The sequence below is a fragment of the Pezoporus flaviventris genome, unplaced genomic scaffold (genome assembly GCF_033815535.1).
Source record: "Pezoporus flaviventris isolate CSIRO_AGI_PZ_B2104156 unplaced genomic scaffold, CSIRO_AGI_Pfla_v1 ptg000006l, whole genome shotgun sequence".
Taxonomy (NCBI): domain Eukaryota; kingdom Metazoa; phylum Chordata; class Aves; order Psittaciformes; family Psittacidae; genus Pezoporus; species Pezoporus flaviventris.
The window spans coordinates 7,480,941-7,493,925 of record NW_026892554.1 but is presented as its reverse complement, the minus strand read 5'-3'; the positions used below and the strand labels follow the sequence as shown (position 1 = coordinate 7,493,925).

The 12,985-nt window shown below is 40.5% G+C and overlaps 2 protein-coding genes across 12 annotated transcripts in view; both read right to left on the bottom strand.

Moving 5' to 3' along the window:
• The window catches only part of AKAP13 (A-kinase anchoring protein 13), a 468,794-nt gene that overhangs the window by 70,693 nt on the left and 385,116 nt on the right, over positions 1–12,985 (bottom strand). The gene's annotated exons all lie outside the window — the stretch shown is intronic.
• AGBL1 (AGBL carboxypeptidase 1) overlaps positions 1–12,985 on the bottom strand; it is a 285,379-nt gene that overhangs the window by 189,638 nt on the left and 82,756 nt on the right. For all 3 annotated transcript variants that reach the window (XM_061446754.1, XM_061446753.1, XM_061446755.1), the window contains one exon: positions 9,918–10,071. In XM_061446754.1, coding sequence (XP_061302738.1) covers positions 9,918–10,071 — 154 coding nt within the window. The remainder of the gene's footprint in view (positions 1–9,917; positions 10,072–12,985) is intronic.

The following is a 12,985-nucleotide window of genomic DNA, read 5'->3' as shown; positions in this document are numbered from 1 at the left end:
CCCTAAAATTACATCTTCCCTCACAGAGCCCATCTCTGTCACATTGAGAACAGATTTAACTCAATTCAAATGCTTCTCTGGCTAATTTATACAGTACCACATTGACCTTTTAGCGTATGCCCCACAGGACGGTGTGTGACTGGAATTTATGGCCAGGCTTGGGAAGTGTGCAGCTCACTGAAGTACAGGGAGGGGAAGGTTCATGTCAAGATTTGAAGTTGATGATGGAAATCTAGTAGCAGTTCAATGCTGTTCACCATTTGAGGGAGTAAAAGCTGCCTGGGTCTCCATGGGGCTGTATTTCAATACCTCTACCAGACACACAGATTGGCCATTGGAAGCACAGCATCTGCAAGTTTCTCCCAAATTGTTTCCACCTAAGGGAGAGAAAATTAATTACTTATTTTTCCCTTCTGTTAAGGCAAGGATCTGGGCAATCTGTTGCTCCCACAGAAGCTTATAACTCCACTGCAATGAGGCTGGGCACTGGGGTGTTGTGAGACAGGCATGCTCCAAAGCAGGTGGCTATAAAGTTCCAAAGCAATATAAGAAATACATATAACCATTTTCAGGAATAGTTGTAATTTTCAATGCCTTATAACAAGAATACAAATAGTACCACTCTCCTGTGAGAAGGCACTTCTGAGGCACTTGACAAACCAATCACAAGTGAAAATAACCACGACTAAGACATGCACCAATTTGGATTTTCAAGATGTTTAATACATTAAGTGTATCAGAAAGGGCTCTGATATTCTGGAAGACTGGAGCATGGCCAATGCTAAGCACTACTGATGTTCTAAACCCAACCAAGAAGACACTGCTAGTTTATATTCCAGAAAATGCTGCTAGTAATCAGAATAGTTCTTCTCTGGAAAGGGCATGCAAAGGTTATGAGTCTCTCGGGACAAAGATAAGACTTATATAATTCAAAGAAGGGAAGGTAACAGAACAAGTGCTAAAGAAACAGCACACAATTCAGCAGCACTATCTCCTAAGAAGATGAGGGCTTAGAACAAATCTCCAAATTTCAGAAGGAAGGTTATTAAAAAAGGAAAAAAAATAAAGGAAGAAAACTACAGATGAATGAGGAGCTGCCGCTGCAGTACGGATTATCTTGCTTCAGATGGCTGTTCTGCTAGCATGGTGCATAAGGCAAAGGGAGAGGAGAGAAAAAGAGATTGCCCTGACATTTACCTTCTCCCTTCGCAAAACCCACTGCAGCTTCCCATGCTTCAACACCTGTTTTTAGCATCCTTATTGAGTGCTTCCTGTGCATTGCTTCCTGCTTTGACTAATGGGATTCAGTATCTTCATATGCATTTTGCCAAGCTCACAGAAGGCTGACCATAGTGTCAAAGCTGTGCTGGCTGAGTCAGTTCCACCAAGTGCTGGGAGTGAAAGAACAGTTGATCCATCATGAAAAATACTGGCCTCGGGTCTGCAGACAGCCATGTGTCTCAGAGATTTTATGTTCTATTCAACCAACTTCCACCTTTATGGCGGTAGACTGGATATTCAAAGAGGAGCATAATTTAGCAGAAATTTACCTGCTCTTTTTGCAGTGGTCTGCCACACTGTTGTGACTGGGGTAAGAAAGAAAACAGATGTTTGAAATCGAAAGACAATCTTGAGAAATTTAGAGCGCACACCATCAAGTGTTGCATATCTGGAGATCATTGCTTTGGCTTCAGATGCCCGATAAACTGCCTACAGAAGTGGGGAAAAAATCCTATTCTCAATTCTGTAATTATTTAGCACTATAGAATACATGACAGTTTTATTCAGCCTCTCTTCACTACTGCATTAAAGCAAGATCACAGTTTTCACAACAGCTGACACTTCCTGTCACCAAAACCACAGTGTTTGGTACAAAGCAAGAGAGGAACCAGCACCTCTGCCTGGCAGCACTGCAAATTAGGAAGAAATCATCAGTTTGAGGGAATACAGATACAAAACTCACTATTGCACATGCAAGAATAAAGCAAAAGATGTTTTTCTCCACAGTTTGCTATAATCATCATCTCATTCAATTTCTGTACACACTAAAATCTGTTCACTTGTGACTATAATCACAAATAAGGAGCAGAGAGAAACAACAGATTAAAGGAAAAAACAGAACAGGCTCTGTAAATGGAGTATTTTAAGGAAACGTAATCCTAGTGGACTCTTTCTGCGTAAGATCTCAATTTGGACCACTGTAAGTACCTAGATAGCCAGAAAAAACAATCTGAAACATCCTCTGTTCACATCCAGTGGAAGTGCAGTCTAATGAGGGGGCATCTGAGGAGCAGAAGCTTTCTTCAGTTCTTAGTTTCTCTCCTCAGACTTTCATCAATAGCAGCAAACGTTCTTTCTTCTTGTATGACACTTGTAGTATAGAAATGCCTTTTTTATAGAAAACTATCAGTCCTTTTCAGAGAAACCACTCAGCATCCAGGCAAATATGTGGAGCTGGATTGCTCTATATTTGGCATACAAATGTGACCTAAGGGTTCAGCATCATTGGCTGTAATGCTGTGTGCATCTGTTCTGGAAGAGGTGTAGCACTGCAACACCAGTGGAAGAACAACAGATGCGCTTGCTGTTGTGAGCCATTTCCAACCAGCACAATGCCAGGTTAGCACTCCAGCTGAATTGCTACAGGCATTTCTTCTGGCTGCTTGAAAGATCATTACCAATCAAAGCAGGTCTTTCTGCCTTCCCACTTCAACATTATTAAATGAGAGCTTCCTTTAAAGAGTGCATTTTCCTTTGGGGCGGACTAACTCCAATAAGGCGTTGATCTAATTTGATCCCTCTTTCACCAGGAGATATGTCATCTCCAGCTTTGAAAAAAGTTATTCAAGAGGAGAGAGTTTGAACCTTTCATAATTAACATGCAACACTGGTTGCCACAGAGGGAGCAGGCACAGTTATAATAACTTGGAGTCAATAATTCATAAACTATAATGCATTATTAATCAATTATCGAGGCCTGAATTACTTTTAATGAGATTAAGCTGATTGGAGCACTAAGTTGTTTGAATCATATTGATTTATTCAATATGCTTAACTAAACTGTGTACATTTTCCATATGATCATTATTTCCCAGTATCCTGCATAAATATCCAATATCCTGCAATTCACATCCTCTGCTGTTCTCTGCTCAAGAATTGCTTTTTGCTGCAAATTATATTTAAAGGTAAAGGGCTTGTTTCTGAGAAAAGATCAAAGTTGCAAAACAACAATGTAAGTAGCTCTTACAAGCAAATTGAGAAATGTTAGACTGTTTCTCCCAGCAGCTATGTCTTTTTGATTCTCTAGGCTTAACATGAGACCAAATAAACAGACCTCATTAGTCTCACTTTATCCCTCTTTCTAGTTCTAGGAGCATCTGAAGATTCGAAGGGCACAAGCATCCTGCCATACCTATCCCCAAAACGTTACTTTTTCCATCTTTAGAAACGTGCTTAAACAGAAAATGTGTTTCAATTCCCCAAAAAACTACATTTAAGACAAGCAGGTGTCATTATCTCTTTATGATAATATTCGTAATGGCTTCTGCAGCCTTGCATGAAGAGGACATGTGATGACAGAAGAGCAACACAAATGACAGCTATTACAGATCTAAATCCATTGGATAGTGTCATTCTTATTTCCCTCACCACTGCTGCTTATTAGCTGGGGCATTGAGGTTTAACTTTAAACCCCATGATTCAGCTCTGTAATGCTACACACTGCTGAAAGGACACTCATCAGGTGTGTCAACTTGGGGAAATACCCATAGCGCACACTGCATAATCAGTAATATCCATGGGAATCACAACAATACAACCAGCCTTGAAGAGAGCTTGCAATTACTTTCTTTGTGGTACCACAAACAATGATTGTCCCACCCCACTCTGCAGACTGACACTCTCCTCAGTGAATGCAGGATTTACCCCGAACAGCAATATATGATGCTCATCTCTTCTGCTGAGGATGCAGCACTGCTGGCAGATGTCAGCTGAAGCAGTGCACTTGAATTCTTCATTCCTGCAAGGAATTCCTTTGGGACTGTTTCAGTCTATTAACACCAACTAGAATGACACCTACTCTGCATCACTTCAGAGATGTCCTCTCCTTTCCCTTCTCTAACTAAAGGCAAAGCTAACCCACCCCAACTCAGAAAACACCTCCTGAGGAACACTTATATGGCAAGCTCAAAACAGCACAGTGCAAACTGTTCTCTGATCAGCCATTTTGCATTGGGTGGTTTTAATTCCATCACTGTTAACATTAGCAACATATCAGTGTCCTCTACTTTCTTAACTGTAGGACAGTTTTATCATTGCCTGTGTATGAGTGTTTATATCTTTTACTTACGCTTGAAGAGTTAACCTGTCCATTTGCTCTATCTCTTAGAACGGTGTCCTGCAGCTTGCAGTCGGCTGTCTGTCAGGGAATGTAGCAGTAGCTACATACTGCACATTTAGAGGCATAACACTGTTAATTAAGGGTTTGCAAACTATTAGTGGGAGCACGTTCATGCTGTTAACACTGCCTTCATTGGGCTGTGCGTGGCAAACCCAAAAAATCAGAGCTCTGCAAGCACCTATTAACTTCATTGAGCAGGTTGTTGGCACCAAGATTGAAAGCTTTATCATTCTCACCATTTCTGTACTTGAGAATGCTCTGAAAGATGTGAGGAGTTTCTCTCCCTCTGAAAGTCCCTTTAACTTTTATCAGGCAAGGTCTAAGGATAGACCTAACATAGCCAGGAGCAAAGTCACCAAAGAGCAAACGTCTGCCTAGACATGGAAGGTCAAATCTGCAGTCTAACTCTGTCGAAAGGAATGAGGAGGGAAAGAGGAACAAAGTAGAGAAGATTAACAGAGGATGCAAAAAAATCCAGTCCCTTTGTCTCATCACTGGTGTTTCCTCCATACTCAGAATAGAAAACTAATGGTTTTATCACAAGACTATGGGGGACACAGCAGTTAGAGTGAGTGGCGAAGACATCCCTTCTTGCTGGATGCTCAGTCTTCATGTGATGGCAGGAAGGGCAAGATTAAAACACAATAAAAAGATCAAGAGAGACCCTCTCAATTTCTATTGGTACAAGTCTGTGGAGCTTCAAAGCCCAGCAGGGACCTCTGACCAGCTTCAGTTTCTGTTGCAGTCTTCGGACATCCAGAGACATTGGTCAAGCATAACTGAAAGCTGTGTTGTTTGTAACCAAGCTGTTGTTTGATTGAGATGCAAAGCACAGGGAGTGAGAAAGTTCTTGGCTCACTTCTTCATATCAGTTTAAGAACTGAACATTTAATAAAAATCCGTCAGTACACGACCATCACATAAAGGGGTGGGAGAAAGGAGCCTAAAGTGAATATCAAAGCCTCATATAAACAAGGTGTAATGAAGGCAAACAGCAGCCCATTTTTCTTCCCTTCAGTTTGCGGTGAATGTGCAGTGCCTGCGAGTGCGCATGACTCGTGCTTCCTATTAACAAGGCACACATTAATAAATTTAACTCAGACAAATTCAACCATCCAAGGGCCACATTAATCAAAAGCCTGACAAGACCAATCTGAAAGAGTTGAACAAGGGAAATAAAGTAAGGGTGACAAAGAGGATGCCATGCCCTCACTATCACTGCGCCACTCCCACCCTATCAGCACCTCCAGTACCACAGTAGCTCCTTCCTACTGCACTCCCACTGGGGATGGTAACTCCATCCTCCCAACACTCCTCACCCACCCAGTACCTCTTCATCAATGATGTTCCCAAGTCTCCATGTGTCTGTACTGGAGAAGGATTTAGAGTGTTTAAATACGATCATGTGCAACAGCTACACAGTCTTGGCAAGCTTTCCATTTCACCTGCACCAGTGGTGTTATTGAAAAGAACTTCTTAAGGTACAGATAAACAAATGTACAAAGGAGAAATAACAAATTCGATCGCAAATCAAAATGACTGCAGCTCATAAAAACTGTAAACTGGGCAGAAGGAAAAAAACAAGGGCTATCAATTTCTATTCGTTACCCGTGTGCCAGGTTCCCCAGTGCTGCTGCTCCACACCACTTCTCAAGCTGAAATATGTGTGCATGGACACTATACAAACCAGTGGCAGTTACTGTTAAGGGTGAAAGGTTTTTTTCCCCCCAGAGTTAAATATGAAGGGACCAAACTCGTTGCTTTTAACTTTTTAGAATGGTAAATATTGACAAATAGGTTCTTCCATCAGCCAAACCACTTCAGAGAGAGAGGGGCGTGTCGTACAAAACAAGGAAACTGAGAAGTAACTGCTGATCAAAGCCACACAAAGCAGCACAAATTAGGCTAAGTACGTCCCCAAAAGCCGTAGTTATCTAAGCTGCTTAAACAACATAAGCGCAGACGTGATTATTCAGATTTGCCTAGAAGCATCCCCACAGCATGAAACATGCTATGCTGCCTTGCTGTTCTTCCACTTGAGAGAACAACAAATATTTTCATCACCTAAGAGTATTGGTGTTTACTTTTATAGTCTTTGAGACTTGAGAGAAACTGTGTTGCCTTAACACTGTCTTTCCCCCAGTTGCTATTTCAGTTCAGACAACTGGGTTTTCATTGTGCTCAGTTGGTTCATGAATAGAACTAGGAAGTCCTTAATCACATTGCATTGCAAAGCTTCAAAAGAAGAGTTGTTCAGTGGCACATGATTTCATGGCATTTTAGTTAGAACTAGTAGCTCCCACTGAATGCATATAATATCACAAACCAAGGGGTATTTCTTTCTCTCAAAAATAAAGATGACTTCAGCCACATAACTGGGATTTGAACCCAGATGCTGAATCTTACAACAGCCTGAGGCTTTTGAAACAAGTATCTGTCCAAATTGTTCACAGATCCTTTATGAATCTTTCAGCAAACCTGTGCTGAATAAGGCTTGTCTTCATAGGCAGGTTAATGACCTCTGAAAACCTGCCAGACTGTCTTTTAAACACTGAAGATGCATTCTTGATACACTCTGAGAATACAGTGTTCCAGACACTGACAACACCTTCTAATATAGTCACATTTATATCTTGATACTCCCCAAAAGCAGTGTGACTCTGGGGGTACTACTGAGCTCCTCAATACTGTGTTGTCATTTCCTTGTGATCTTCATTGCAGCATCTGTGCCTCCCAATGTCTTGAGTATGGACTGTACATCCTGCATACACAGAGGATATCCTTCCATTCTGTACCATGCCTGGTGCAGTAAGCTTTCAGTTCAGGGCTAGCCCCAAGGTCTGTAGATGGTAGAAAACCTAGCATATTATAAGCATATGAAATTATGGTTTCCTCTTGTCCCTGGTGCCAAAGGTGAAAACATTCTTAACTATTCCTGCTGTAGTTTGTCCTGGGTTCAGCAGTAGCAGTCATGTTTCTCCTCCTTGGTAGCTGGTGCAGTGCAGTGTTTTGACTTTCGGCTCGGGAACAGAGCTGATAGAGATGTTTTGGTTTGGCCAAGGACTTTGTGAGCCTCATGCTCTGCCAGGGAGGAGGGGAAGCTGGGAGGAAGCAGAGACAGGACACCTGACCCAAACTGACCAAAGAGCTATTCCATACCACAGCACGTCATGCCCAGGATGTAACTGGGAGTTAGCCGGAAGGGCTGTGAGACTGCAGGGTTGGAGGAGGTATCGGTTGGTGCTTGGTCAGGCTGAGGGGGGGCAAGTTATCGGTCGGCTGGTGCTGAGGTGTTGTATTCTCTTCCCTTGTTATTTCCTCTATCATTATTATCATTGGTGGTAGCAGTAGTGATTTGTGTTATACCTTAGTTACTAAACTGTTCTTATCTCAACCCGTGGGAGTTGCATTCTTTTCGATTCTCCTCTCCGTCCCTCCGGGAGCAGGGGGAGGGCACGAAAGGGGGGGAAGTGAGTGAACGAATTACCTGACTGGGTTTAAACCACGACAAGTTCCATGGGTACAGGCCTGTGTTTTTTTCATCCCAATCACTGTATCTTCATGACTGCAGACCTGGGCATGTTGTGCGGTCACTCAAACAGCAAGAATGCTCTTTTATAAAAGTACTGGAGATTTTGAAATTGATTGCTTTGCTTTCCTATGACAAAACGTACCTTTCAGAAAATCCTTTCAAAGCCAAAGGTGTTTAAATTCAATGTTTAGTGCATTCACTCATCATATTGCTGACCCACTCCAAGTCCTTGCTTTGGTAAATTCAAACATTAGCTTAGCTTTTGCTTTGTACCTTCATTGGGAAGGCATACTCACTTGGGCAGAAAAGCTTGTTCACTGCACATCTCTTATGGATGACTGCAATCCTCAAATAAGGTACTTCAACTTACTTTCAGCTGCTCTATTATGCTTTTCTGCCATGAGGTTTAAAAATTGCTGTCGACAGCTACCATCTAACCAGGTGATCACCTGCAGTGTGTGCATATAACCACAGGTCCCACCCACTGGTTTTCTATTCTGTATCATTATTATCATGGAACAGAAGTGCTAAAGGGCAGGAATGATCTCTTCATGTGAGGCATAGACAGCACCCACCACAGCCAAATCCCCTATTCATGTGTTGTACATGCTACTGTAGTGTAATGCTAATAATTGTATAACTGTAACACCACAATCTGATTTTCTCTGTGACAGTCTCCAGTCCCCACCATTAAAGCTGGGTGCATGCACCTTATGAACGCCCATGTGTAATGGGCAATTTGGCTTTAAGATTTCAACTTAGAAAAGCACTTTCCAGCTCAGAAATGTGCTAATTCAGTGTAAATGCTCAATTTATAGTAAAATTATTATAATAAAAATGTATGAGATCAGGATGATTGCACTGTAATGTCGGCATAACTGCACTGTACTCTAAACCTGAACTAGGAAAGAGAGCAATAATTTTCTCCAGTGTTTGAGCTTCCTTTATGTAGCATGGACTTTATGAGGACTCCTATTCATGTATCACCACATACCCCTGGAAAGAGAATGCTTCAATGAGAAGCGTGGTTCATAACACAGAGTCCCTTTGGACACTTCTAGCCTAATATTTCAATGAGGTAATGATATGTAGTTATTTAACATCCAAAAAGATATTAAGACAATTTAAATTTTCACACTCCTGCAAAGTTTTCAACTTGTGTTATGGATGTGTGAAGAGCAGAGATTAAAAAAAATATTAAATAAATCAGTTTATGCCTATTACTGACATAAGAAATGCAAGCTACATATAAGCAGCTATTTAGGCTCTCAAATCAAAGCTAAGCCAATACGATGCTAACCAGCATCTTATCACTTGCTGTAGAATACAACTTGAGTATCTTAATCTTGTTAATCAAAGCCACTGAAGGTCTAAGTCTTTGACTTTCACAGTGAAAAACATCCACCTCTATAGCAGTTATAATGTTTACCATTAGATAGTACATAATCAGTTAGTACTGGGACCAAATGCAAGGAGCTGTATGGTGCCCAGATAGGTCTACTGGCATGTTGGAAGAGCTGGAATTTCATCAGAACACTTTAATTGTTGTCCACAGCTGGGAAAGAGGGGTGAGTTTGAGTGTATTTTGCAAGTTTGAGACCTCAAAATATATAAATCATTTCAATGTGGAAGATATACACACACACACAATATACCACCACCAAAACCTACCAAATTCTTGTTGGTTACTTAGTTACTTGAACAGTGTTTCTTGCAGTTGGAGATATTTGACACTGAACTTTGTAACTGTTTCAGATCATGAAAGAAAAATTCAAAGTAAAAAATGGTATCAGCTCTCCTCCCTCCCCCTTGTAAATCTGTAATTTAAAAGCACATTGTATTTGGCTGTGCCCCATATTTATATTTCTTTTTCCAAAAAGAGAAAGGCAAGAAAATCACCATATTCACAAAACAGGTTGTCATTGCCACTGCTGGCGTGACCACAGCTCGCCAGCAACTTTTTTAATGCTTCGTTTGGCTACTCACAGAATTGCTCCAAGTCTTCTCTTTTTTTAGATTCTGGCATGGCAGTGATTGTGAGCAACGGGCATAGATTTCCTCCTAGTGTCTGGCAGAGTGTCTGCTGCCTCCAGTAAACCTTCTTGGGGTTCCTGTTCCGTTCCAGGATATCAAGATGGGACTGAGAAGCAAGGAAGAAGCGAGGAGGCAGATTTATAAATGAGTTCACGGTCTATAAAATCTGATTCCATTAGCTGTGTATTATTATTGGTACTAATTTCATCTCTTCCTAACTTCCCAGCTTCTCTCTTCTGCCAGTTAATATCATCACTTTTTACACCCCACAGATATGCACCAGCCATTCAGATATATCCCGGTTCACTGAAGATGCACAGGGCTATTTGCTCATTGAAGATGTCCCTGCTTGTTGCAGTGGGCTTGGACTAGATGAACTTTAACAGGCCCTTCCAGCCCAAACTATTCTATGATTTTACCTGAACAGTTCCTAGCAGAAAGAAATTTCCATGCATACATAAAGCCCAAAAGAGAAGTGTCTGCTCCTTATATTTTTATAAGGACCTGTATGTTTGAAAGAAATATGAGAGAACTCGACCAGCTTTGAGCCTTTATAGGACTGACTGGTTAGCTGTCAAGCACATGCCAGTGAAACTCAGAACAACTCCGCACCAGAGGCAGCCAAAAAGTGTACATCAAAAGGACATTTTGTACAACCAGGAGTGGGAAATTTGAAGAGTGTCTTTACAAGAAGTTATTTAAAAAGGAGATTTTCTCCTCTCCTCCCCCCACAAAATTTTAAAAACAATTTTGTCCAAAAGCTCCTTGAGAAATTTGAGAAAAAAGAACTGGCAGCTTAAAAGAAAAAAGAAAAAAAAAAAAGAAAAAAAAAGAAAAAAAAAGAAAAAAAAAAAAAAATGAAAAAAAAAATGAAAAAAAAGAAAAATTTTTGGAACACATTCTGATCTCCTCATTAGACACATAGCCACTTGTCACCCACACACCAGATGACATGTAGTTCTCTCTGTTTACACTGCAAATTGCAAGATTAGTGTAAGTAGTCCCATTGCAGGGTGTTGCTAAATGTTGTGAAACACAAGTTGTCTGTTAGTTGCTAGAAATGGATATAGTGAAGTTTGCAGACTTGTCCTAACAGAAACCAAAACACACCAATTCACTGAACAACCCTTGTCTTAACAAGTCAGAGCTAAATTTTAACCAACATTTATAGGACAAGATATTTATAGAATCATAGAATGGCTTGGGCTGGAAAGGACCTTAAAGATCATTTGGTTCCACTACCTGACCCCTGCTATGGGCAAGGAGGGACACCTTCCACTAGACCAGGTTGCTTAATGCTTGGAGCTTGCTGCCTGTCAGACTGCTTTCCCAGTTTCCATTTGAAAGCAAACACAGGACTGAAATTTACAGTCATCTGTGCCATAAAACAATTAACATACTGCTCTATAAAGTAAATTCAATTATTAGATCTCTCATAGATACAGAGAACTCAATATAATCATTTACTTATGTTCTGGTACCCAGTGAAACTTAATTGGGTATAGCTGCCACAGAGATTTCAGCTAGATATCCAAACAATTAAACACTATGATGTAAAAATAGATGAATTACTGTTCATAAAATAAATGTAATTACTAATGGGCAAAAAGTAATGAACTGCAGAGTGCATCCAGTTCAAATAGGATTCTGCGATATGTATTTACTGTAAATATGCCTGTAACTATTAAATATATAGGATATTTAAAAACATTTTCATATCAGTAGCTCCATATACAATTTTATCTTCTTCCCCAAAGCACTATATATTTAATTGAGCCCTTGGGTTTGTAATAACTTTTAATTTATTACTGATATGTAAAGCCAACATACTTCACCGGTGGACAAATGCTTTCTAATGAAATCTAGTGTGGACAAACCTGATTTAGTTTATTTACTGTGGAAGTTAAAGTAACATGGAAATGTGTAAATTGCATCACTCAACATTTTAAATTAGTAGAAGCAAAGAAACCTTTTAGAATTATTAGAGGCAACAATTTTGCTTTGGCTAAAGAGCTGGGCATGACAATCTATCAATCTCTCCCATCCATAATTCCCATTTACTGAATTTTGTGGTCCTTACTGAGTCCGAGTTCATTTAAACTTTTCCTGAGGCAAAACTGCCCTTAACTTCAATAAGCATCTGATTTGAAGAGGCAGTGAAATACTTCAAGACTTGGCCCTGCAAGTCTAGGAATAACATCTTTTTCATCTCTATTCTATTCATTCAAGAGCAGGTGAGATATTCAGGGATTCCCAGCGCATACAAACTTTCCAAGTCTCTCTTGCTTTTGTGCCAGCAGAAGATAGAAATCAATAACAGTAAAATAATGATTAATCACTACATTTCAGTAATCAAGTATGGTGGTGAATAAGTCCCTCCAATTCTTCAGTACTGCATTTGTCTTTTCCCCTGCAGACCATAGGATATACATTCCCTCAAAGCTATAGGTCAAACCCCACTACTGGGGCACATTCTCTTCCTCATTGATTTTGAGGAGTAACTGGTACCCATAAGCCTAATGACTGAGTTGGCAGGCGTATTTTGGACTGTAAAGGCTTGACTGGCCCTCTCCCAGATACTGGAAGCAGTTTCTTTGAACATCTATAATGCAATGCAAAGCAGCTGAAAAAAGACTGCTGTTTGAGCGGGAATTAATCTAAGCCTAATTATGCTGGCATGCCAGGCAGCGTGGCTAAAAGTGAGAGAGGATATTGTCTTCCTTGAAAGCATAATCTTTCACATCTGGTAATGGCAAACTAACACCATTATAAAAAATAGAGTAAGCCCAACTTCAGCAACCCACACAAGCATTTGTTGCTCAGAAGAAGGGTTAACAGCGGAAACTAAGGAGAGAAGGAAGGGGAGCTCATCCACTGGGACTGTGCATCTTCATTTTCAGTAACATCTTCCTCATCTTCAACCACAAAGCAAAGCTACACCCAGAACTACTCATTTCCCTTCTTTTATCCTACTTGCCATTCAGACCATGGGCTCTCCTACTTCAATCACTGAGAAAACA